General features: G+C 48.6%; 1 protein-coding gene across 3 annotated transcripts in view; it reads left to right on the top strand.

Annotated features, from left to right (window-relative positions):
- ADCY8 (adenylate cyclase 8) overlaps window positions 1-26,005 on the top strand; it is a 221,143-nt gene that overhangs the window by 165,812 nt on the left and 29,326 nt on the right. For 2 of the 3 annotated variants that reach the window (XM_053896102.1, XM_053896100.1), the window contains 4 exons: window positions 1,592-1,793; window positions 3,832-3,921; window positions 15,402-15,574; window positions 24,186-24,264. In XM_053896102.1, the coding sequence (XP_053752077.1) occupies window positions 1,592-1,793; window positions 3,832-3,921; window positions 15,402-15,574; window positions 24,186-24,264 (544 nt within the window). The remainder of the gene's footprint in view (window positions 1-1,591; window positions 1,794-3,831; window positions 3,922-15,401; window positions 15,575-24,185; window positions 24,265-26,005) is intronic. The other variant, XM_053896101.1, reaches the window with a different exon arrangement.

The following is a 26,005-nucleotide window of genomic DNA, read 5'->3' as shown; positions in this document are numbered from 1 at the left end:
GACGACGCCCCTCTTCCACACGCGCCCTGCACACACATACAAAACGCTGAGACTACCTCCACGTCTTTCCCTGAATCTCCCAGTTATCAGTGCGGCTACCTTATGTCCCTCTCCTGGTAACTCAGGAGTAGATCCCAACTACTTAAGTAGGTCCCAACTACTTAAGGACCCTAAGTAGGTCCCAACTACTTAAACCTCTGCTAAACACTTTCTCTCCTCTTCGCTCCATCCCCCACTGCCCACCATGGTTGTCCTTCGGATACACAGACCTGACCACGTCCTTCCTGATCAAGCTTCCGGAACGTCCGTGCATGGCCTCCATGTGGAGCTTTCTACACAGCATTTATGAAACCCCTTACACTCCAGCCCAACAGCCTCACCACTACTGAGTCAGTGGAGGTTCTAAACACACTGGTCGCTCTTCTTCTGATGCTCTTCTCTTGCTCTCTACTTCCCCTCCCCCAAACCCTCTCAAGGCCTGAGCCAAATGTCACCTCTGTTGTGAAGCCTCGCGGGATTGCATTTCCTATTTTCTAAATGATGGTTGCTCAAAATCCTTCAGAGATCATAGCATATTATCCAATAGTTCATCGTTTGTATGTCCATATTCCCCTTCAGATGATGATCTCCTAGAGGATGAGGAAGATGTGTCTTGGGTCCCGGTGCCCCATGATGCATGCCACTGTGCCCGGGAAGACGCTTGTCGAATGAATACGTAGATGAAAGCACAGAAGCAAAAAAAAAGATGACCGCAAATGTGGGAGATCAGTCACTCACCTAAGTGATTAGAATGGCATAGTGGACTTTAAATCCTAGCTCCAACAGTAAACTCGGTGACCCCGGGGAAGTTGCTTTTCTCCGAGCCTTAAATCTTCATCTAAAAGAGAGATCAAAAGACTTCGTAAGTCCATTCCAAGGAGTGGAGATAAGCTAAAGGAGGTGTCCAATAGATAGGGGCTACCAGGGAACAGAGCTTTGGTGAGACCTTGAAGCTCGAGACGGATACTTGGGAGCGATGTTGAAACCTCGGGCAAGGATGAGTTCTCCTTACCTATAGTTCAGTTTGTACCCGGTATGTCCCAAGCAGCACATAGTACGTTCCGTGTGAAACTTGGTAATCACTACCAACCGAGCAGACAGGTGCTGGGTTTCAGTTCATGGCAACAGAGTAGACCAAGAGGGAAAGTGTTTCATAAAGCCCACCCTGAAGGGGAAAGGGCATGTGGGTCCCTCCCACAGCCAGGGTGTTGAGATAAAATTCCAGTAATGTGTTGCCTTGGCAGCAGTCGCATAGTGAGAAAGATGAATGATAAAAGAAGCAAAAAAAAAAAAAAAACGAGCAGAAACAATAAATCAAGCCAAATATCCGATGGTCATTCCGAAGTTTCTCACTAAAGGGGATATTCTAGGGACGGATGTAATAAAAAGGTCTCCTGCTGATGGTCCTTTTCTTAAACAAACAGAGCCTTAGAGAATTACTGGGTGCCAGGGGCAGGGAAGGGCACTCGTGGATGTGATTACCCATATTGTCCAGTGAGTGGGGATCAGACAACTGATGCCACATGACCCAACATTCTGGGTTTCCCCGCAGGGTGATGCCAATGGCCATCCAGTTTTCCATCCTGATCATGCTGCACTCGGCTCTGGTCCTCATCACCACGGCAGAAGATTACAAGTGTTTGCCTCTCGTCCTCCGGAAAACTTGCTGTTGGATTAACGAGACCTACTTAGCCCGGAACGTCATCATCTTTGCATCCATCTTGATTAACTTCCTGGGCGCCATCTTGAATATCGTAAGCATTCCAAACCCAGCAACCCTCTGGCTTCTAGTGTGCAGTCAGGAATGAAGAGTTTATGGAGCCTGCAGCTTTTGCATTGCCTTCCTTGGGACCACTTACCGTCATGTGCCTGGTCCAGCCCCAAGCTTAGGGACAGAGAACAGAGATGGGACTCCTGTCAGAACTGTGCATTTTACTGGTGGCAAACTGTCTTCTTCCCAGTGGGGGAGGTTATTTGCTCCAAAGGAGCTCAAGCACCCTTCAGTTTCTGTATTGTCAATGGCCAATCATTTATAATCATAAATAAGAGTTACCTTTAATTAAGTACCTACCTGCTATGTGCCATGCACTGAAGGAGAAGCTGTATGCGTTTTTCTTACTTAATCCTCACATGAACCCCGTGAGGTAAGTCTCATTATCCCCACTTTATGGCTGAGGAAACTGAGGCTCAGAGACATGAAATAACTTGCAAATAAGGTCTGTCTGACTCCATGACTCATGCTCATTCTCAAATGCTAAATTGTATCTCTGGGAGTTGGGGGGGGGGATGGAAATAAAATAGCTGTCCTTTCTCGAGCACCTACTGTGTGCTGCAGGTAGGTATTACTGTTCCCATGTAACGGATAAGGTTGCATTTCGGGAAGGTTGAGACCTTGCCTATGACTTCCTAAGAGTTCATATTGGTTGTGACATATTGAACTCAGATGACTCTCCAGCTGCCATATTTCTCATTGTTTCTAATTTGGTGGTCCATGTTTTAATGATTTCATTTTCTCTCTAGAGTGGTAACATGACAGCGATAGCATTTTCTGTGTATCTACGAACAGTCCGTGTTGTCCGTGACTTAGTGAGTCTAGATTTGGGGAGTGATTTATCCGATTCCAGGTTATGAACTTGGCAGGTTGAGAGGGGCTAGTTGAGGCATCATCTTGTGGCCGAACCCATCACTGGGCCCTTTGGGCCTGAGGGAAGGTCTCCACGTGTTCAGGGACCCAAACTGTGCACTCCCACAACTGTCAGCCTGTGAGTCGGAGGCTTATACTGCTTGAAATTCATTGCCCAGGGTGGCCCGATAGTTACTTAGCGTCTGTGGAGATTCTCAAGTTCTGTGGTTGGCCTCATAGTAAAGGAGTCTATGGGATAAAGAAAGAGAAAAACCATACTCTAACTAACTCATCATCTCATGAATATTTTATAGATTATTGCAGTTGAAAATGGAAACGCTTAGGACCGTTGATCGTGGCCTGTGGAGGTGTAGCCAGGATCTCGAGTCTTGACGAGTCAGGTGTTTCTGGGGTGCAGGATTTGGAAATAACTCCGGTGGCTGTAGGTCAGGACTCTCTCTCGGCTACCGGGGCCACAGCAATGCAGTAGGAGGTTCAGAGGCTTTGGAGTCAGATAGACGTGCGATCAAATCTCAGCTCTATCACTTACCAGCTTGGGGATCCTGGACAAGTTACTTTACTTCTCAGAGTTTCATGGTTTTCGATCGTAAACTGGGGATAAAAATGGTAGCTACATCACAAGGTGCTTGTGAGGCATTTTTGTCCAACGTGTGTGGCACAGAGGAGGCATTTGGCCAATGGTAGCCATTCTTTCCTGAGCACCACAAAATCTGCAGCAGGTGCCGGCTTAGGGAACGCCCACCGCCCCATGCCAAGAGTCTTTCTGGAAAATGTGCCCCTCAGATCCCTGAAATCCTCCCAGCTTTTGATGAAGGGACCGGCTGCGAGCGTACTTCAGACCTTGCCTCCTGCCGTCTGGCTCTCTTCGGAGCCCCGCAAACACACCTCAGTGACCCTACGTGATGGGGCCAGCAGACCTGTCTCAACCCGGCTTCCTGGCTGGCTTGCAAATGCTTTTTCTGAGCCAGGGCCTTCTCTAAAATGAACGAGGAGATCCCAGCTGACACCTCCATTCTGGAATGACACCGTGACGGCACACAATCCTTGGTTCCCGGCACTCACGCTGACTTTGTTGTTCCTGTGTTGTTGTTTTTTTTGTTTGTTTTGTTTTGTTTTCTTGTTGTTGTTCTTTTTTTTTTAATCCGCAGCTGTGGTGTGATTTTGACAAGTCGATACCCTTGAAGAACCTGACTTTCAATTCCTCAGCTGTGTTTACAGATATCTGCTCCTGCCCAGAGGTATTTATTCTCGAGCTCCCCTTGGCGAGACTTGGCCTAGGAGTCTCCTCCACCAGCTCCACACAAGCAGGACTGGCTGAAGGGTCTTAGAAAGTGCTCCAGAGACCCGTCTCCTCTTTCTGCCCCCTCCTCCTTCCCCTTCTCTGCCTTTCCTTCTCTCCCCTGCCTCTTCCCTGCTCCCACTTCTGGCCTTTCCCTAGTCTCCCTTCTTCTTCTTCCTCCTTTCTTCCTTCTTCACCTTTATCTCTATCCATTTTCCTCTTCCCCCTTTTTCTCCCCCTCCCCCACTCATTTCCCCTGCTCATCTCAAAATCCTACCACAGAATGTGCTGCTGCTTCTTCCGGCGTAGGCAGGCTGCAGAGTTATGGCTCAGATGGTGTTTGCTGCACTGAAGAAGGGGGGAAGGAAGGAAGGAAGGAAGGAAGGAAGGAAGGAAGGGGAAGGGAGGGAGGAGGGGAGAGAAGGGGAAAAGGAGGAAGAAAGGGAAGAAGAGAGGAAGGGGAAGGAAGGAAGGAAAGAAGGGGAAGGAAGGGAGGAAAGGAGGGGGAGGGAGGGAGGGGAGGAATAGACAGAATGAAGGAAGGCAGGGACAGAGGGGGGGAAAAGGAGGAAAGAAGGAAGGGGGAGGGAGAGGAAAAGGAAAGAAGTGGAAGGAAGGAAGGAAAGAAGGGAGGAAGGGAGGAAGGAAGGAAGGGAGGAAGAGACAGAAGGGAGGGAGGGAGGGGAAAAGGAGGGATGAAGGAAAGAAGGAAGGAAGGAAAGGAGGAGAGGAAGAAACGGAAGGAAGGAAGCTAGTAAATCGCAAACACTAAAGGCAAACTGCAGGACACGGGGTCAGGACATGTCCCAACAGATATCCACCATCATTATGTAACTCTGACCTTCCCTTGATCACAGAGCCACTGGTCTGGCTCTGGACCTCGGGGATCAAACCTGCAGCATTGGGGCAAAGGACAGTTTTAGGCTGTGTCAGCCACGGCCCAGACCTTTACATTTGGGAACAGAAGCTCTGGGTCAAGAGAGAGGACGACTGGGATGTCCCGGCAGACCCCGCCCATCCTCACACCCCGAGGACCAGGCAGACCCTAGTTCTGTAAGACCCTGCCAATATCTGGGTGGAGGAAAGGCTCTCTGTCTCAGCTAGGTGTGAGAAATCGGTGTTCGAAACGCTCTGAAAGGGAGAGAAAGCCTCATGCGCCGCACAAGGTGTAGACCGTCTATTTGATGTGCAGCATTAAATGCAGCATGAAATCCTCAAGCTGAAACGGGCACCGGCAGGAGTGCCCTCCGTTTCACAGAGAATGCAACAAGGTCCTGGAGAGTGACTTGCTCCGTGCCACTCCTGCCTGCCTTCCATCCTTCCCCCCCTTCTCTCCTTCCTTCTTCTTTTCTGTCCTCTTCTGAATTCAGTTATCAAGACTTGGGACTGCCGTTCAGACCATACCTGGCTTGTTCTTGACCTCGTGCTTCTGGAGCCAGGCTCGGTCCCTAGGGAGGCAGTAGGCATTTCTTAAGGAAGTCCAGGGCAGGATGGGGCTAGCTCTCGTTGGGGGGACCTCTTCCCACCAAGTAGTGACGGGAGCACAGATTTCGTGGACTCTGTGGGACACCAGCTCCCCGAGAACGTCTCAGTTTGGAGGGCAGGAGGGGTGTCCCAAGAGGCAGGAAGTTGGCCGACAGTCAGATGCGTAGAGCCAGGCAAAGCTGGACGGCGCACCCCACTGAGCCCCCCCGTACTTTCTGCCAGTGGAATCGGGAATCAGTTCTTACTCTCTCTGAACCTCAGCGTCCTTGTCTGTAGAGTGGGAGAAATAATACCTTCCTCACACGCCTCTGGTGGGAATGTCGTGTTCTCGTGGTGCCTCCATAGGTGGGTTAGCAGATGCCGAGCTCCCAGCGTGTCATGGGACGCGATCTATTCGTCTAGGCTTCCGCGTCCCTCTACGACAGTGTCTGCCCTTGGCCCCACACCCAGGCTCCCGCACTCAGGACCACGGCACACGTGGGGTTGCCGGTCCTAAGAAAGTGGCTTTTGGATCGTGTAGCATCACCTCTGGGCCTCAGTTTCCTTATCTACAAAGCGGGGATGAAAGTCGTACCTCCCTCAAGGGTGGTTGTGAGGGGCCAGTGAATTAATTCCTGTAAAGCGTCTAGAGGAACACCAGGCACATAGTATCTGCTCAGTAAACATCAGCCGTGATGTACGTATTATTTCCTGTGGAAGAGGTTTCGAGCCCGCCACCCCAGTATATGTTTACCTGTACGTGACAGTCCCCTCTCGCTGTGCTAATGTGTCGTGTACACTGGGGACCGTATCCAAAAACTAAAAATGTCTAAGAAAAATGAGTTAAAGTAAATGAGCATCTCAGTACTTTCCTCCCACAACCAAAGGATCGTCTTGCTCAGGAGTCAGCAAACTGTGGCCTCTGGCCAAAGACGAACCGCCACCTGTTGCGTAAGAAAAGTTTGATTGGGGCTTGGCCACACCCATTTTACTGATGGCCCCCGGCTGCTTTCATAGTGCAGCTGGCAGAGTTGAGTAGCTGCGACGGCCAAAATATATCCTGTCTGGCCATTGACAGACAAAGTTTGCTGACTCCTGGCATCCCCTCAGACGCAGGACACCCACTGGCCCAAAGGACGGGGAGCTGGACTCTTTCCATCACCATCTACCACCAACAACCCGATTTGACCAACCGGTTGCCATCTTGGTAGATACATGGCTGTGCTGCTCTACCTAAGGATTTGTCTACCCAACGAGAACGAGACGTACAGACCTGGGAAAAGGCTTAATCCGCACGCAGCACCCCCCTCCTGGCTCCCCCACGTGTGCGTCCCCAGGCAAATCACTTACTTCACCTCCCTGAGCTTTGGTTTCTTCACCTGACCTCTCTGCCTCACCCCGTGAGAAACAATACTCGGTCCCAAAGCGTGTAAGGAACTGGATGATGTGATGTAAAAATAAGAGGCTGTTGTAATGGATGGTAGTAAGCATCATGCAGCCTTGAACTGGAGTTGGCCGGTTCCTGAAAATGAATGAAGACGCAGTAAATGCCAGCGAAGAAAGCTGGATTCTCAGGATGATTTGAGAAGTAGGCTGGGGGGAGGGACGAGGCACAGGTTTGTAAAAGGAATACAGTTCCCACAAACGTTGCCTGGGGTTCTTGGCAGGATCCAAGGAAAGACCTGCAATAAAGACCTTTATTGCATACAACAAAGACCCCCTTTATTGTATGCACTGGCACATTTGAATAAAGAGTCGACTATGCAAAAGCAGTCAGAGCTTGCTAACATTTTAAAGGGTTCTAAGGGCCAGTCTTGCTTAGGGGTGGAATTATCCGTGTCTTTGCTCATTAAATGTCAGCTGTCATGAAGGTGAGAGAAGAAAGGGGAGACTGAAAAAGGAAGAGGAGAGGGAGAAAAAAGCCAGGAGTCAAAAAAGAGGAAGAGAGGGGCCCCTGGGTGGCTCAGTCGGTCAAGCGTCCGACTTCGGATCTGGTCATGATCTCTCGGTCTGTGAGTTCGAGCCCCATTGTCAGGCTCTGTGCTGACAGCTCAGAGCCTGGAGCCTGCTTCGGATTCTGGGTCTCCCTCTCTCTCCCCCGCCCCCACCCTGCCCCCCGCTCATGCTCTGCCTCTCTCTCTGTCAAAAATAAACATTAAAAAAAATTTTTTTTAAAAAGAGGAAGAGAAACGATCAAAAGAAAAGGGAATCCGTGAACAAGCAAAGAAGCAGATTTTTTAAATTCCAAAAGTGGCTATAAAAACTAGTGCCTTCATTTCTCTGGTCAATTCCGCGGGTAGGAGTCGGAACCCCAAGTGGTTTCGGAGGGAACTTTGTTGAGTGTGGTCTAAAATTCCCCAGCTGCTGTTCAGGATGAAATTAGGTTTTCCCACGCTTTTGCAGTGGTAGGGCCCCCAAAACATCCGAAAGAAGAATGAATGTTAGATGGCTTCACTATAACTTCAGGACTCTTTCTAAGTTGAACAGGGGGATGTTCTACAAGCCCGTTTTGTTTCTGCCCTGAGCCAGTTTTGTATTATGCCTAAATCGGTAAAGGAGATTTATTTTTTTTTTCCCAAATGATAATCAATTTTTAGACTTGCCTTTCCCCACAAAGAGCCAAAAAGCCATAAAAAGCACAGCGTGATCCAGAAACCAACCAGCCCCAGTTCACCAACGCTTAGATTTCAGATCTTCAAGGGCAGTAACGGAACATGGGAAACAGAACAGGTGAGGACGCCAGAGGCTGCGTGGTGACCTCAGATGAGCAAGGACTCTTCTGACATTGACTTGCCGTGTGGCCTTGGACAAGTCACATAGGTTCTCTGAGCTTTCGTTTTCTCAACTGTATAAGGAGATTATTAATGATACCTATGCCATGAGATTGTTTGGGTGACAGATAGAGCAAACACACAGAAAATACTCGACCTCATGAACAGTGAGATCACGACCGGAGCTGAGATCAAGAGTCAGACGCTTAACTGACTGAGCCACCCAGATGCCCCAAAACACTCATTAAATGCTAGTTTCTTTCTTTCTTGACGTCTTTGGTAACTCGGGGAAAACAGAGCCTGCCCAAGTGGCAGTTAAGGGCCATAACATATTTTTTTAAATGCACAAGGCTTTGTGCTCCAAACATGAGATCATCTACATGGTTATGCGCCCGATGTGTGACTAAACACTTGAACAGGCCATCTTCTCATAGCCTGCTTCCCTTTCATAATGCTGCTCTTCTGGCCTCACCCCCTGGGTACAAGATGGTGACCACCTTGAGTGGCACCGTTCTCAGGGAGCCAGATCCTTCCAGACCCTGCGCTTGCTGCCCACGCCCAGGGAGGGGCCTTGGAGGGCACACACTTTATTCCAACAATCCCACCATGTTCCTCCCTGCCTGTTGTTCTCAGCTGACCGCATACACTTCCTAGATGTATGTTTAACAATGTCAAATTGCCGTCCTTTGGGAGCACATTTAATTTCTGGAAGTCACTGAGATGGGTGATCTGGCGAGACGTCGCCGTTTAGGAATCAAAACACAGAGAGAGACTGCGTTCTTGATGTTTTTCAAAAATGGGTTGTGATGGTCATTCACAAGGGTCTCGGCTCGGTCCTCAAAGAAGCAGAGACAAGACAAGCATGTAGCATCATCCTGTATTTCCAAAAATATTTTCTAGTAGTGCCTTTCCATAAGAAATAGCTACTGTGCCTGCTCTGTGATTAGAGTTTGCCTCATAGCTTTCCTGGGATAGTCATTATTTGTAGGCATCATTAATATAGACGTGCCTTTCCAGGAAGGATTTCGAGGTGAAAGTATTGACTGAGAATGTAGTTTCTTCTAGGAAATTTCTAGAAGAGTCCATCTGCCCTCAACACAAGTCAGTCATAAACGTTGCATCTCCTTGTGGTATTTCTTTGACATACCTAAGCTAATCACTGTAATGAACTAGACAACACTTAACCTTTCTTCCCCCCGTATGGGGGGAAAAAAAGGTCAATCATGGAAATCGGGATCTAGAATAAGCCAAAGCACAGGAAGATTGTACCAGAGCACCCAACATACACAAAACGCCCCTTTCCTCTGCCACACACAACCCAGTAAACGGCGGGGAACATCGGGTTGGTTATATCCCCACCCATGCTCGTGGTGACCCCAGGTTCCTAACACCGTCACTGTTCGATGGTGGGGAGGGGAGGCTCGGGACGAAACAGAGCAGCCTCCAGCCTTGGCCTCCGTGCCCTTCACTCTGCTGCTTGTACGAAGAGTTAGAGTTGAGAATCCGGTTTTGCGTGAATCGGAAAGTCTGGATTCTTTCTTTGAACGGCAGTGACTTCTGAAAATGGTCCGCCGGCTATCTGCCCCTCTTGTTCTGAGTTTCTAATGCCACAGCAACCAAATGGACGCAGCCCAGCTTGGGTGACTTCCGTGGGTCGGTGTTCAAGGCCTCCTTCACGTTCTCGCTGTGTGATAGTTTCCCCCCCCTCTTCTAGGAGGACAATACGCACCCGTTGCTGAGGTCATTTATGATACTTTGTGACAACGTCCTGGCGTTAGCATGGTGTCTTCCAGCCTGCCACAATTCTTGGTGGCTTGTAGGTCCTCATTCTGCAAGTGTAGAGGAACGAGCGCAGAGCAACGAGTTGCCAGCATTTAGCTGGCAAAATGCTTGTTTCCCGCAAACTTCATCAGATTTTGCTTCCCTTGACCCTTGGCCATGATGTAGGACTCCGATTTTTTTCCGCATACACTTGGAAGGAATTTGTAATTTGTAATTTCCCAAGTCCGTGTATTATCTGAAAGAAGAAAGTCTCAATTACTCAGAAGCAGGCATTCATAAAGGACCTTACACAGCATTCGTGCCCGCCCAGCGAGTGGCCGGTTATAATTATTATTTCCACCTTCTACCAACTTACCCCTGATGTATAGGCATCTGCACCCCCACCTGAGTCCCGCCCCCTGCCCCTCTTACCTAGTGTTCGTCTAACATCAGGACCCAGGCTGCCTCACATCTGCACATGCTCCTGGTTTATCTCTCTTCTCCTACCCACGTTTCAGCCTCACTATCAAAATGCCTCTGATCTGTATTTCCTAACTTGGGTACCAATGCCTAGTGCCCACTGCAGCAATCTTTTTATTTTCCTGGTCAAAACTGATGCGTCATTATTGGGTCTCTTTTCCCCTTAGAGTGCACAGCTTGTGTGTTTTCTTTATCAGAGGTCGCTGGAAACTGGCCCATCCCTAACACTACTCATGCAAATCCTGGTGTTATTATTTTTCATCATTAAAACCTAGGAAGAAGCAGGGGCACCTGGGTGGCTCAGTCAGTTGGGGGTCTCTGGCTCTTGTTTTCTGCTCAGGTCATGATGTCACAGTTTGTGGGATCGAGACCCACGTCTGGCTTCCGTGCTACCAGCATGGAGCCTGCTGAGGATTCTTTCTCTCCCTCTCTCTGCCCCTCCCGTGCTCCCGCTCTCTCTCTCTCTCTCAAAAAAACAAATAAATAAGCTTAAAAAAAACTAGGAAGAAGCAGAGAACCCCATGACTATATTGGGATACAGACTTCTTGGGAATACAAGGACTCACTGCAAAACAGTGCATTCGACCCATTGCCTCATTTGATATTGGATGTTATGATCAAATTAAAGGACTAGATGGAAATAATCCACTCCAAAGCCATGTCCTATCTCTGTCCATATTTTGCATTGCTGTGATTATAGCGCATACAAAATTTTACGTCCTGCTTTCCACCGTTATTTGGAAGACATTTTTCTATATCTTGCCTTTGAAATGTTCCTCTGAAAATCTTTGTCTATGGAGATTATTTTTAATGCTTATTTTCACTTTTGACAGAGAGAGAGAGAGAAAGTGTGCATGCTTTTGAGCATGGGAGGGGCAGAGAGAGACGGGACAGAGGATCCAAAGCAGGCTCTGTGCTGATAGCAAAGACCCCGATGTGGGGCTCAAACTCACGAACCACGAGATCATGACCTGAGCCAAAGTCCGCTGCTCAACCGACTGAGCCACCCAGGTGCCCCATCTATGGATATTTTTGTTCTTTGGGTTCTGTGCTTTTACACTCCTGTCTCCTCGTTGTTCTCTGACACCCCCAACAATCCCTAATCAATGTTCTCAATTTCTCTTCCTCCACAGCCCCTCAAATATGGGAATCTCTACATTTTAGTCTCTGTGTCTTCTGTCTTTCCTTTTCATGTTCTGCTTGGGTGGTCTCCACAGCTGTGGGGTCAGCTGAACGATGTCAGCTGCACGTCTCCAGCCCCATCTGTCTTCCGAACCCCGGCCTCACACCTGCGGTGGCCACGAGCTGCCTTTACTGAACGACCCTCGATACCTAAAGCTTGAGAAGCCTAAAACTGAACGCATTCCCTTTCCCCATCCCTCATTCTGTAGTTGTTTTTTTTTTTTTTTTCTCTTAGTTAATAGACTAATCCCTCCTGGAATGCTTAGCACCAGTTCCAACTCCCCTCTCTCCTCACCTTCACATGAAGCTAGACACAGCTCTTGCTTCGTCTGTTGGGTAGGTCCCTAGACTTGTCTTTAAACCTTCAGCCTTTGGGGCGCCTGGGTGGCTCAGTCGGTTAAGCGTCCGACTTCGGCTCGGGTCATCATCTCACGGCTTGTGAGTTTGAGCCCCTCGTCGGGCTCTGGGCTGACAGCTCGGAGCCTGGAATCTGCTTCAGATTCTGGGTCTCCCTCTCTCTCTGCGTCTCCCCAACTTGTGCTCCCTCTATGTCTCTCAAAAAATAAGTAAATGTAAAAAAAAAAAAATTTCTTTTAAACCTTCAGCTTTTCTCCATTCATTACATTCCATCCTGTACTTACCCACATCACAGTTTTTTCCTAGATCTACTGAATCCATCGCAAACCTGAAACCCATCCGTGGTTTCTTGTGGACTGCGGACTATAGGGCAGACTTCTCAGCGGTCCACATGAGAGTTTTTGCAACGTGGCTTTGCCAACAGTCTCTGCCCTGCCCCACCTATGAACCCTTTATGTTACTCGGGTCCCCTGTGGGGGGCATTCTAAAGACTATGGGGCTTCTGAGTTCCTGGAGTGACTTAAAGAGCACAGAGACTATCACTTGACAGAAACTGAGTAACTGTGTTAGGTCCGGCATCTTCCCACGTTATTGGAAACATGAAATTTATGGGTCCAGACCCAGCTGAAAGAGAGATTTTCACGAAGTCCTAATACTTCGGTAGCTTCCTGTTCCTCTCCATTTCCTGGTCCCACTCCCACTATTCATTCAAGCTACGAAAGAGACAGAGGAGAAGCTCCTGATGTTATTTATCCAGGGACCTCTTTGCTTTGATGATCCTGCGGTTTACAGCATCACCATGAGGTTCAGCTTTATACTTTAGGGCGGAAAGTTCCCTAAACTGTGCAAGGCAGTGAGCAGGGTGGTTTGTTTCGGTGGAATGGGGGGAGGTGGTAGAACTGGAGAGAGAGCACTAACCCGGTTGGTTGAGACCACAAAAAGAAAGATCCATCAACCCTTCGTGCAGATATGGGACTGTATTTAACTCTGATAATTTCAGACGTCTTGGCAGAGAAAGGAGGCGGGCAATTCATTTGAAATTGATCTGCCTGCCTATGTTCCTGGCTCCCCTTATGATTTATTATGCAACTTTTTGACATACCCCAGGAGTTCTATAGATTTGGCCTTTGGCACTCCTGAGTTCACGTCATTCTATCTTCATAGAATGTTCTTCCCTTTCCATTTTCCATCATGTGAATCCTATCCATCCTTCAGATCCAGTTCAGATCTGCCTGCCCCACAAATCCTTCTCCAAACGTGTATGCCTTCTGCCCCTGTGTTCCATCACACGTGATCACGTTGCTGGCAGAGCACTTTCCATGGCACATTGTCACTGGTGTCTCCACGTCAGCCTCACATCTTAGACCACAAGATGTGGTCCAGGCCATCTCTCACTCACCTTGGAATCCCCAGCGCCCAGCGCCCATGCCCTGATTGCAATAGCCACTCCATAAATCCTCATTACGCTTTTTTAACTTGACTGTTGTGCCCTCATAAAGTTTTTCTCAAGGGCACAGTCATTTTGACAGCTTTGATTTAATACATGATTCATAATTTGCACTGCTAAAACTGTGCACAGCTCTTCATCATGATGCAGGTAATGATGAAACAGGATGCCTCGGGCCCATTCATCTTTCCATTATTTGGTAAATTGATGGCATGGAGACATCAAGATGAGTTACCCGAAAATCTTGCCAAGGGAAGATCTTAGAGAGGGGAGGAAAACACATCATCCATTTGAGACAAGGACACAACTGGCTTTACTAAGAAAGACAAAAGCAAAGGCCGCCCCAGACATGGGGATCTGTCAGAACACTGCCTTATTTATTCCTGAGTCTACCCCATGCATCATAATAGCACGGGGCCTTTGCCCTCAGTGGGGTCTCCCTTGATATCACTGTTGACTGTGTACATTAATGGGTCAGTTTGGCTTAGGAACTCAATCAACCTGTTCTGTAGTTATTCGGAGATTCTAGAAATTCTTGCTGGTCTCCTCTGCCCATACAGTAGTGGTCTCTGTCTATAACAGGAGAGAGGAGACCTCCACTTGCTACACAGAGCCATGCATAACAGGGCTAGAATGGATTTTGAGGAATTCTCAAGCTCCGTGTGTCCACTGGAGTCACGGGGACGTGCACAGATGCATCCGGGTGTCCCGGGTGCCATTTGCCAGTTGTGAGAATTCGAGCGATTTACGTGAGCTCTCTGAGCTTCAGTCTCTTCACCTGCGAAATGGGAATTACGAGGCCCATCCTGGCCAGTTACGTTGAAAATTGCAAGAGAAAAAGTGTGGAAAGATCCAAGTACAGCCATCAAGTGGCCCTTGATGATGCCGGTTTTATTCTTTTTTCCCACTGGATAGTCAGAATCTGAACCTGTTCATCCAAAATGATACAATGAGCTGCTTCTGTAAGGGAAATAGGCTTCCGGGGAGTGTCTTCCGGAAGGCTGAAGTCTTCCTGGGCAGACTGACCCGTGGGGGCCACTCGGTGTTCTAGCTTGAGTGGTGCCAGACTGGCCCTTTAAACAGCTACTTGTAACATAAGGAGATAGACCTTATCCTGGGTGTGGGGCGGGGGGCGGAGGGGTGCTGTGGAGGAACGAGACCGTTTCCAGGGCACCTGGAGATGTGCACCAAGGCTTCTCAGGGGCAAGGACACCTGAGCTCACACTTGTCAGAGAAGCGAGGCTAAGTCACGGGAATGAGTTTTGAGCTAGAAGTTGTGGGGTGCAAAGCGGGGGCCCAGGAGGGTCCAGAAACAGCTGTGGGAGTTGCAAGGAGACTGTGAGGCCGAAGCCTACGTTGGGTTTGGAAAGTGAAGGGAGATCTGATCCGTCATGGCCTTGTGAGCTTCCCACTCAGCAAGGAGAACACCATTTGAGGGAATGGTGGGCCAGGGAAGGCCTTCAAGGCGAGGAGTGGGGTGATGAGGCGTGTGTTAGAGATTCTGGAGAGAGAAAGCCAACGTGTGTTCAGTGAGGGTCGAGGCCCGCGAGGAGACAGAGCTGCCGAAACCGTTCCAGAACCAGAACGGAAAGAGCTCAGAAGGGGAGACTGCATGGATGTGAGCTCTATGAAGGGAGTGGAGTCTGCAGACTGGGGGTGGCCTGGCTGTGGAATGTGGGGGGGGGGTGGGGGAGAAAGGCAGCAGAGAAGAGACCGAGCGTTCTGGCCTAGGGCTGGTGTAAATGGTCCCCAAACACCACGGAACAGAGGCTTGGGAGGTGGTGGTAAGGCACTGATGAGTTCTCTTGGAGGCTTGTTGAACAGGAGGGCAGCCTGAGGTCTCCAACTGGAGGTGCTCAGCGGCCATCTGTATCAGGAGACCCCCCCGCCCCGCACCGCCCCGAGCACCCATGCCGAGGAGAGCGAGCCTCCCACATTCCTGTTGAGTCTGACCACCTCCCCTCTCTCTCTTCCCAGTACTTCGTCTTCACTGGGGTGTTGGCCATGGTGACCTGTGCGGTTTTCCTCCGCCTGAACTCTGTCCTGAAGCTGGCCGTGCTGCTGATTATGATCGCCATCTACGCGCTGCTGACTGAGACCGTCTACGCGGGCCTCTTCCTGCGCTATGACAACCTAAACCACAGCGGAGAGTAAGTGCCCGCCGTTGCGTGCTCAAAAAGTGCTCAGACTCCCAGTGGGAAAGGGAGCCGTTGGGAAAGTGATTGAGATGGAGACACCAAAACCTGGGGACTGTTGGACGTTGACTTCTGTTTCTCAGCTCAGGCACTCGCTAGCCTACCAGTCTAAGCAACATCCCCAGTTCCAATCCTGAACATCAGCTTTATAGACTGGACTGAACAGTAACTAAATAGGAGCTCCGGTCTCCTCCACACCCAATAATTTGCGATTCCTTCCAGTTTCACAGCTCCGAGACGTACAGGATCTGATTATAATTTGGCTGGGGCAGTATTAACAATAGCAGACATTGTGCGTCGGGCACTTACTATGCTCCTTGCACTGTATTGTTTTTGAAATACAAAAAAGTACCAAAAAAGAGGGGCGCCTCGGTGGCTCAGTAGATTGAGCACCTGACTTCAGCTCAGGTCATGATCTCACAGCTCGTGATTTCGAGCCTCGCGTCAAGCTCTGTGCTGACAGCTTGGAGCCTGGAGCCTGCTTCCAATTCTGTATCTCCCTCTCTCTCTCTGCACCACCCCCCCCAAAAATAAATAAACATTAAAAAAAATGTCTCAGCCTAGATTTCTTAGAACAGAGCCTGAGACAAGGCTGAAGGGCTGGTACACCCCCAGGGCAGTGAAAATAAGGGGAAGAGGGCAGGAGGCAAATGCAAGCTGACGAGGTATTCTATGGCCACGTGGACTGTGAAGAGATTGAGGAGAGACACTCAGCTGGAATGTCTCTGGATGGGCAGTGAGGTGGCGGGGGGAAAGGCAGCTCAGGGCGGAGAAAGGGAGAGGAATTTCTCCATCGGCTCCAGCCCTTTCCTGGCTCTCGTGAGTCGCAGCTCATTCTCTGGATGAACTTCCTGGTGACAGCCAGTGGCCCCTCACTCAGACTCCGCACCTGCAGTGTGGAGCTTTATCTGAGCTGGAAGTGGCAGAGACAACTCTCCCCTGGTGTGGGAGGCACCGGGCTAACTGAGCCCACAAGGGGCCAACCCAATGAGAAAAAGATGAGGCCAAGATCACCCCCAAAAAAACCTCAGAAAATGTGCATGATCCTAATAAGGTGAACGTCTATGAACCAACCCCTGCATAAACAGTGTTAATAACGAGTCGTAGTTACTTCTGCACTCTTAAAAGGGTAAAGTATTTAAGCTATTTTGCTGAAGTTCTCTTCCCCGGCATTCCTCTCCTCTCTTTCTCGTACGCGCCAATTTCTAATGCACTTAATGTGTACCCTTCCCATCTGTGATTTTTTGTGGTTGTTGTTTTGTTTCATTTCTTTTGAGGTAGGGGTGGGGCAGAGAAAGAGAGAGAGAGAATGCCAAGCAGACTCCACACTCAGTGCAGAGCCTGACGCGGGGCTTGATCTCACAACCCTCAGATCATGACCTGAACCGACATCAGGAGTCAGATGCTTGACCGACTGAGCCCCCCAGGCGCCCCCCAGGTTTTCTAAATATATATTTAGTTATGTGTGTATTATAAATTACTTCTAAAATTATTTTGTTGTCACGCAGTATTGTATTTTTTAGTTACGTGTGGGTTGATGTCTACAGATGTAATTCTGTTGACAGCTTTCACAATCTCCGCAGCTGTAATATGTTCCTATTATATAATACAAACGTACCAAAATATATTTATCCTTTGATCTATTAATAGACTTTCAGGCTGTTAGCAGTTTTCCCTACTTAAAAAAACGCTTCAGTGACCATTATCGAAGACCTCTCCTGGAACTTCTATTCGAAAGTAAACTCGCTGCATTGTAGGGCATCCGCATTTCCCACTTTTACGATATTGCGAAATTTGCTCTCCAACGTGCTTAAAACAGTTTCCCTCTCACAAGCCGCGGTCCCGTTGCTTCTGGTTGCCACCCACACTGTCGTTAGACTTTTAAAATTCTTGTTGCATTTATGGGTGTCTCATTATTTTCATTAGTTCCTTGATCATGACTAAGTGTGTGCATTTTATATGTTTGCTTATTCACCATTTGGATTTCCTTTTCGGTGAATTGTCAGATCATATCCTTTGCCTGCTTTACGTGTTAGGCTGTTTGCCTTTTTCTTACGGGATTCGCAGAGGGTCTTTGTGAATTCTAGACGCTAATTTGTGCCTGCTGCACACATGCATCAGACGCTGTATGTATATTTGATCCCCATGGCAACCGTCTGAAGAACTCAGGCTTGGGGAGGTTAAACAGTTATCCTGGGCACGTGGCCGGTAAGGAACAGACCCAGATTCAAACTCGAGTCTTCCTGGCTCCAAAGTCCACCTTCGTCAATACCGCGTAAACTTCTTTTAAGTCAAGCTGAAGAAACTCCCACCGGATGCCCAGGGTTCAAAGACCATCAGAATAGTTCCAAATTAGGTAACGTGGTTAGGGGCGACCGATGTCCTGCAGCCAAACAGAGGGTAAAGACATGTGGGAACAAAATAAGCCACGTTTGTGGTAAAAATAAAATTAAACCAGCTACAACTTAGCCATTCAAAGGGGAGCACAGCTTCTTTTTTTAAATTTTTTTTTTATGTATGTATGTATGTATTTATTTATTTATTTTTGAGAGAGAGAAACACAGTACGAGCAGGGGGAGGGGCAGAGAGAGAGAGAGAGAGAAGGAGACACAGAATCCGAAGCGGGCTCCAGGCTCCGAGCTGTCGGCACAGAGCCCGACACGGGGCTCCAACCCAGGAACCGTGAGATCGTGACCCGAGCTGAAATCAAGATTTGGACACCCCACCGACTGAGCCACCCAGGCGCCCCTGATCTGAGGTCTTCAGCAAAAACTTGTAGTGAAATTGTTAAGTAGGGTTGTGAACGTAAACGTAATCCCAGGCTCACGGCTGCCAGCGTCCGAGTGTTTTTCTCAGCTTCTTCCTGCGCCAAGGTCGGTTATCGGCCAGGATTGTATTGACTCCCGCTTTGCTTTCAAAGGAACTAAACTAATGAGGAGCAGGAAGCTGCTCGTTCAGGCTTCTCTCTCCACTACGGTGGAAGTCAGCAGTTCATTAGATGCCACTGTGTATCTCTTTGTCACCCACAGCCTGCTCATGATGGTTCGGGGGCATTCTGCGGGTTGCTCCTGGGGGTCGGGTGCCCCGGTCACGAGAAGTGCAGAAAACCTTACACCGGGCGGCTGGGCAGCGTCTCCAGAGAGATGGTCCCACATACTTCAGACGGGCATCTCCCCATCTGCACAACTCCTTGTCTCAGTGGATGACACTGAGCCCAAAACAAGAGAGGCACCCTCTCCCCCAATATCTTATCAATCCCTGGGGACTCCCGTTCGTCAGCAGCCCTTGCAGAGAAGTACTCTATCATAACACGCGTGAGTACAAGTTTCGGGGTTAAAGGACTTAGGTTCAGACCCCAGCTGTGCCATCAACCAGCTGTGGGATCCCAAGGGAATTCGTGAAAAGTGACCATCTCTCTCAGCCCGGCTTTTCTCATCTGTAACGTGGGGGCAATAACCACTGGTCCAGAGTAGAAGGGTCAGAGAGATCAAATGTGATCATGGAAACTTGGCACGAGGCCTGGCATAGAACAAGCACTTGATGAGTACTAGCAATTAGTGTCCCACCTGCTCCCTCCACGCTGCAAACGCTACAGTTCTAGAAAGGTCGTTACTCTCATTGCTGCGGTCGCCTAACTGATCTCCCGGCCTCCACTCTCAGTCCACCCCTCTGAAGGCCACCAGAGCCATCTGGTGAACTCATTATCCTTCTTAAAACCCTTAAGGGGCTCCTTATTGCCTCTACGAAGCTAAAAGTTCAACCTGTTTCTCAAGGACTCCACCCGCCATCCTGGTCTGGCCCCCATGACTCCTCTAGGCTTTTCCTTCTGTAGGTCCAGAGGCCACAGCGTACCCATCCTGTGTTCTAGCCATAGGAAACCAGGCTGGTTACCCGCCCAGGGGGCTTCTGCCGGACGCGAACATCTCCTTATTCCCAGCCCATCCCTCTCAAGGTCCAGCCCAAGGGCAGTAATGCCCCTTCTGAGCGTTCCTCGCTTTTAACCTGTGCGCCTAACCTCTCATTGCACTTCTCCCTCGGTGTTGCCATCATTACTTTTCACGTCCTCCTCTTCCATTAGAGTAGGAGCATTTGAGGACAAGGACCATTACTCATGCTTATATTTTGGCACTTAGTGAGGTATCTGGCAGTGGGTGTCCAATTAAAGACTTGTTGGGTGAAACATTAAATACACGAGGGACTGAAAGGAACGTTAGCTCCTTTGGAATCATATTGTACCACTGAGTCACCATAAGCCAAGTGTCTGCTCTCCACAACCCTGTGATGTTTGCTCACCATCACCCTTAAACCAAGCGTTCCCCACCCAGTAAGCACTTCTGTGTCCCACCTCTTCTAGGCCCTGCAGATTCACAGACGAATAAGACATTGTCTCTATCTTCAAGGAGCTTAGGGGCAAGAAAGTACAAGAAAGTGCATATAGGAGGGCACAGTGGCTCCTGAGACAGCATGACTAAGGTGTGGATTGACAGCCGGGCTTCCCCACGCACCAGATCAGTGAACTAGACTGAATCGTTTAACACCTGAGCCTCAGTTTCTTCTTTACTGGAAGAGGGATAATGGTACTTAATTGTTGATGTGACAAAGGGCGAGCAACAGGTATGTAGAGTGCTATCAGACGCGTGGCACAAAATCAGCACGTAGCCGATGCAGCCACTAGTCTGGGGACAGAATAAAGCATCAGTTCCAACTGATGGTGTATTTTGAGTTTCAAAAGGGGGAAATGGGAACTCATAGCTAAACCAAAACTTTGGCCTCAGGTACGTAATCGCTAAAGCTCTGAACTTGGTGCTTGAGATGTGACCGCGCATCTTGACTCTAATAGAAATCAGCTGTGTGAACTTGGACACGTAGCTTCTCCCTGGGCCTCAACCTTAGATCTATAAAATGAGAGCCACCCGAGGGATGTTACATCACATAATATGAAATAGAATGGACCCACTCAGCTCACGTGGTAAAGTATGTAATTACATGGAATTAGTTTCATTATATACACTAAGTGCCAAAGTAGGTTACAAAAATCGTACGAACCATACGGTCCTAAATTTGCAAACATGTTTTTGCATGGAGCGACATTTAGTTGGCTCCAAGGTATTAACCGTTGTTTTCTCTGGGTGGTAGGCTTCAGGACTACCTTTATTTTCTTATTTGTAATTTGCATTAGCTTCCAAATTGACTACAACTAGTATAAATGCCTCTGTAATAAGTAACCCTCAAACTAAATACTCATTTTTATGAGACATCAGATAAGATGATCTCTAAAGACTGTTCTAGCCCTGGAGAATTACATTATTCTACATGTGTTTTCACTTAATTATGCCTCTTTCTGTTAGCATAGGAAGATAATAGTATTAATACCGTGATTTTATTAGTATAAATGAATTAGTTCAAACGCCCTCGGTTTCTCTGCCACCCAATACCAAGCAGAGTATTATAATTTCATACAAATGTTGGTCATTTGGCTCTCTTGGAAGTTCTTCAAAGAATCACAAGAACTACAAAAAATTCCTTCTAGCTTTACGGTTTGTTAATTGTTCAATGTTTATTCATTTTTGAGAGAGAGACAGAGACAGAGTGGGAGTGGGAGAGGGGCAGAGTGAGAGGGAGACACAGAATCCGAAGGGGGCTCCAGGCTCTGAGCTGTCAGCACAGAGCCCGACGCGGAGCTTGAACCCACAAGCCGTGAGATCGTGACCTGAGCTGAAGTCAGACGCTTAACCGACTGAGCCACCCAGGCACCCCTACTTCTAAATTTAAATGATGGCTCTTTTTGGATGTTGCTTGGCCTGGCTGACTTTCTCTGAACATTTTGCCGTCTTTACTCAGACTGTAATTCTTCAGTCTAAAATACATCTTAAAGACTAAGAAACCATTCATAATCATTTTCTCTTTGCTTCTGAATTCAATCTAGTCATCTATTTTTCGCCAACCACTGCTTTCAAGAGGCATTTGTGTTTTCTCTTGGAAGCAGGTTGTTAGTGATAAATTGCAGGCCTTACAAAAGGCTTCCACATGACCAAGAAAAGGATGTCAGAAGTGCTCGTCAGAGCAAAAGTTGGAGTTAAACACAGGATGTCTCCCATTCAGACTCAGCCTCGCAGCTATTAAACCAGCTAGCTGAACAAGATCGATGTCCCATACCTAGACAGCCCGTCCCATCTTTTCCTCCTCAAGTCTTATCCTGTAAGACCCAGCTCTTGAATTCCCAGAACATCCATCCTGGGTTACTTTCACTTCCCATGGATTCCCATGGCAACAAGGCTGTATTTTGACAATGGAGTATATTGTGTTATGAACGTACTCTCTGTTTGGTCCTTTCCTTTACTGGACCGTCTTGAGGGCAAAAACAATGTGCCATCTTCATTTTCCGTATCCCGGCGTGTGCCTGGCACACGTTGGGGCTCAATAATTATGTGCTTCACTGGGGCTGTAGGGAAGAGACACGATAATGAGTACCATCTATTTTTAGCATATTATCTCTAAGGAAAAGCAGATGGAACTAGGAATCCATGAATCTGAATCTTGTTCCAGCCCACAGACGTCCTGGTCCCCTGGGTCCCCGTATGGACAACCGCCCCCCCCCAACCCCCACCCCGGAGAAAGAACAGTTCTGTTCCTGAGTTCTTGTTCTATATGAAGAGTTGTATCAGCTGGGAGGGTCTTTTACATAAAGCTAGATGAGAAACTGGTCTTGGGAGCTGAGCTCTTGTCTCCATTTCTTGAGCCCAGTGCTACCCTGCTCACCTCCAGGGAGGATAGAAAAGAAAAGGGAAGGCCGGAGACTTCCCAGATGGGGCCATATCAGTGTTCACTCTATCCCTCCATCTAAACACTACATCTCCTCTTTGATGGCTCCTTGTGTCCTTAAGCCTCATCAGTTAAGTTACTCCTGAGCACACGTGTGCTTCTAGTTGGAAGACAGTAAAACAAGTGACATGATCTGGGTTTGGTGAGACAAAATATTCGGGCAACCATGTAGGAACAGATGGTGGGGGGCAATGCCAGGGGGCTATCGGAAGTTATGGTGGCTGTACTCGGGTGTTGGAGGTAGAGATGGAGAGAGTGGATGGACTGGGGATATATTTGGGCACAAGAGCAGACATGATTTGGATATTGGGGTGGTGAGGGCTGATTCCTAGGTTTGCTTTTATATTTGGCTCAAGCACCTGGGTGAGTGGATGAGGGGAGCATCGCCTGAGGTGGAGAAAACTGGTAGAAGAACCAGGAGGTGGTGGAAAGCAAGTCCCAAGGACCCTGGAAACAATTTGTCTAAAACATTTTTATTTTGAGTTTTCTTCACTGGCCGATGGAAGCCTGTCAAGGGGACTGTTTATTTCCACAAGCCACCAGTGTCCACATTCAAAGCCTGATGTTGCTTCCTCCAAACCCTTTGCCTCCTGGCCTAGCTTGTTCTGGAAAAGGCTTTGTGCTGGGCTGAAATGAAAGAGAGAAAGCGTTTGGAATCAAACAAGAGACTCCTTAGAACTTCTGAATTCCCTGGATGACTGAAAGTCACATTGGTGCTTAAGCACACGCTTGCCACTGGCCGTCTTCAGCTGCCTTCCAGCTTGGTCTTCTGGAAAGTCTGGGACAGACCAGACCAGTGACACCTGTTGGGGCAGCTTGTGCCCCAACAAGCACTGAATGGAGTGTTTGGCAGAGGTGGGGAGGAAAGGGGGTGTCAGTCCAGGAGGGGATGATGCACAGGGAACCAAGTCTTTATTAAAAGATAGAAGAATTGAAATGGGATTATAACAGTGCCTGACTCACAGAACTGATAGAAGAATTTTAAAAATTGATGGAAGATTAAAATAGTGTCCAGCTCATACAGAACTGCCTTAAGAATCTAAACAATCTAAGTGAAAGCACTTAGAACAGAGAAGGCCACATCGTCAGCATCACGTCCCTCTCTCTTCAATAGAACAACATCTAGGGGCACCTGGGTGGCTCAGTCGGTTAAGCGTCCAACTTCGGCTCAGGTCATGATCTCACAGTTTGTGGGTTCGAGCCCCCGTGTCAGGCTCTGGGCTCACAGCTCAGAGCCTGGAGCCCGCTTCAGATTCTGTGTCTCCTTTCTCTCTGCCCCTCCCCTGCTCATGCTCATGCTCTGTCTCAAAAATAAATTAAAAAAAAAAAAAAATTAAAAAAATTAAAAAAAATAATAAAGAAAAACATCTAAAGAAAAAGGAAGGGATCCTTGTCTTCACATGGATTTTTGTGACAAAGTTTCAAAGCTCTTTGAAGTCTGGAAGTGTTCTGCAAAGGGAAGATATTTTTATCGATGTGAGTACATTGTCGAGATGCCGGATTCTAGATTCATCCGCCGGGTGTGACCGAAGTGACTTCCTACCCTTGGGAATCAACTGATTTCTGAGTTCGCCTATGGGGAAACCCTCGGGGCCACAGCCCCTCTCACCTAGTGGGTGCTCAGGAAATAGTCGCTCCTTTCTGTTTACCCCTGTCCTCTCCGAACCCTGGTTTCCTAATGAGTCTCCTTGGAGCCCCTCCATGGTTGTAACCCCGTCACCACTTGCCTTTCTTCTTCCAACAGAGATTTCCTGGGGACCAAGGAGGCGTCACTGCTGCTGATGGCCATGTTCCTCCTTGCCGTGTTCTACCACGGACAGCAGGTAATCCAACACTTAGCACCGACTCCCTTCTGTTACCTGGCATTTCCCACCGCCGTGAAACTGGCCTACAAGACCTCTGCCCTTCCCTGGAGCCAATGACCTTCAGCTGCTTGCAGGAAGTTGTGATTCTTAACCAATCGATTCCTCGTAAAGCCCACCTCATGAAAAGCTAAACCGACAAAGATGATTTGGCAAGCCGGGGGGGGGGGGTTTAATGCCTTTTAGGTAAATCTCTTTCAAAGAGATCACAGTTATTTAAAAAAAAAAAAAAAAAAAAAAAAAGAACAAAAAAACTTTTAATTTCTGCCTGAGGCGAACCAGGATCCCTCCTAATTCCGTTGCCTGGATACGGTCATCCCTGGAGAAGCTGTGTGCTGTGCTAGATAAGCAGGCGGGTTTGAGTGTCGGCTGAGCTGGTGTTCTAATCCCGCCTTTGACTCGAAGTTTGTGGCCTCAGGCAAGTGACTTATCTCCCTGAGCCCAGACCTCCTCTATGCGCCTCAAATAGGATAAAGGGACGTGGGGGGGGAGGGGGGGCTCTGTCAGTTGAGTGTCCGACTTCAGCTCAGGTCTTGATGACAGTTTGAGAGTTCAAGCCCCGCATCAGGCTCTGTGCTGTCAGCTCAGAACCCCGCTTTGGATTCTCTGTCTCCCTCTCCCTCTTCCTCTCTCTCTGTCTCTCAAAAATATATAAATATTTGAAATAAAATAAAACAGGATAGCAACACCTGAATAGGGCTGTCTTGAGGAATCAGTGGCGATTACCATGTGCTGCGCTGGCCCTGTGCCTTACAAAAGTATAGGACGTGCTTTGTTACTTCTTTGTCTTAAGCAAAGCAAGTGCCTACCGTTCTGATGCCATTTCCCTATGAACCTCTGCTCCGCTGGGGTCTGGGGTGGGCACTGTGGCTGGCTCTGTACATAACCCCATCCCTGGCCCCAAAGGTTCCAGTCTCCCGGAGGAGAGAAGAACCCAAATGACGCAAAGAGGGACGTGCTATGTGTGGGTCAGGCTGTCTGAGGACTTCAAGAGTTGGAGCCGCATGAAACGATTCTGCACGGGAGCCTGACACCAGGTCCGCCTTGGAGGTTTGCCTGCTGTGGCCAGTAGGACTTCTCCACGTGGACTCAGACCACGAAGGCTGGGGAGATTTTCCCTCCCTGGTAGTTCCAGGTCCTGCCAGCTCCCCTGCCCTGACCTAGATCCCGGTCCATCTTTCTGTGGTCTGCATGCCTTTCAAAAAAAAAAAAGTAACCAGGAAAGGAGAAAAACAAAACAGGAAGGCTCTGGGCTAGAGCAGAAATAGAAACAGAGCCCTGGGAAGTCGCCATGGAAACAGGGAGGTAAGAAACCCTGAGAAACCCTGAAACAGCCCCAAACCCCGAGAACCTAGAAATACATATAAAGTTATGTATGATAAGGGGGAAGGGAAAATGTAGTCAAGGGAGGAAAGGAGGAGTATAAGGACTTGGCCAGGAAAGAGGAGGAGGGAGGAGTCGCGATGTATCAAGTGACTGGTGTGTGCCTTTATTATCTCGTGGAACCCTTCCAACAACGGGATTTGGTAGTTTACAGGTGAAGAAAGTCATACTACTCAGCTAGTTGGCGGGAGAACTAGAAGTCAAACCCGGATCTTTCTCCAGAACCTCCCCCTTTCCGCTTCTCTAGACTGGAGAGAGACAGAAAGAAGTTAATGCACCAACACAACGGCCCAGGGCATTCAATCCTGCAGCGGGACTT

Source organism: Panthera pardus, unplaced genomic scaffold (genome assembly GCF_024362965.1).
Source record: "Panthera pardus isolate Hobbes unplaced genomic scaffold, ASM2436296v1 HiC_scaffold_7, whole genome shotgun sequence".
Classification (NCBI taxonomy): domain Eukaryota; kingdom Metazoa; phylum Chordata; class Mammalia; order Carnivora; family Felidae; genus Panthera; species Panthera pardus.
Note: the sequence above shows the minus strand (reverse complement) of the source record. Positions and strands in the feature narration are given on the sequence as shown.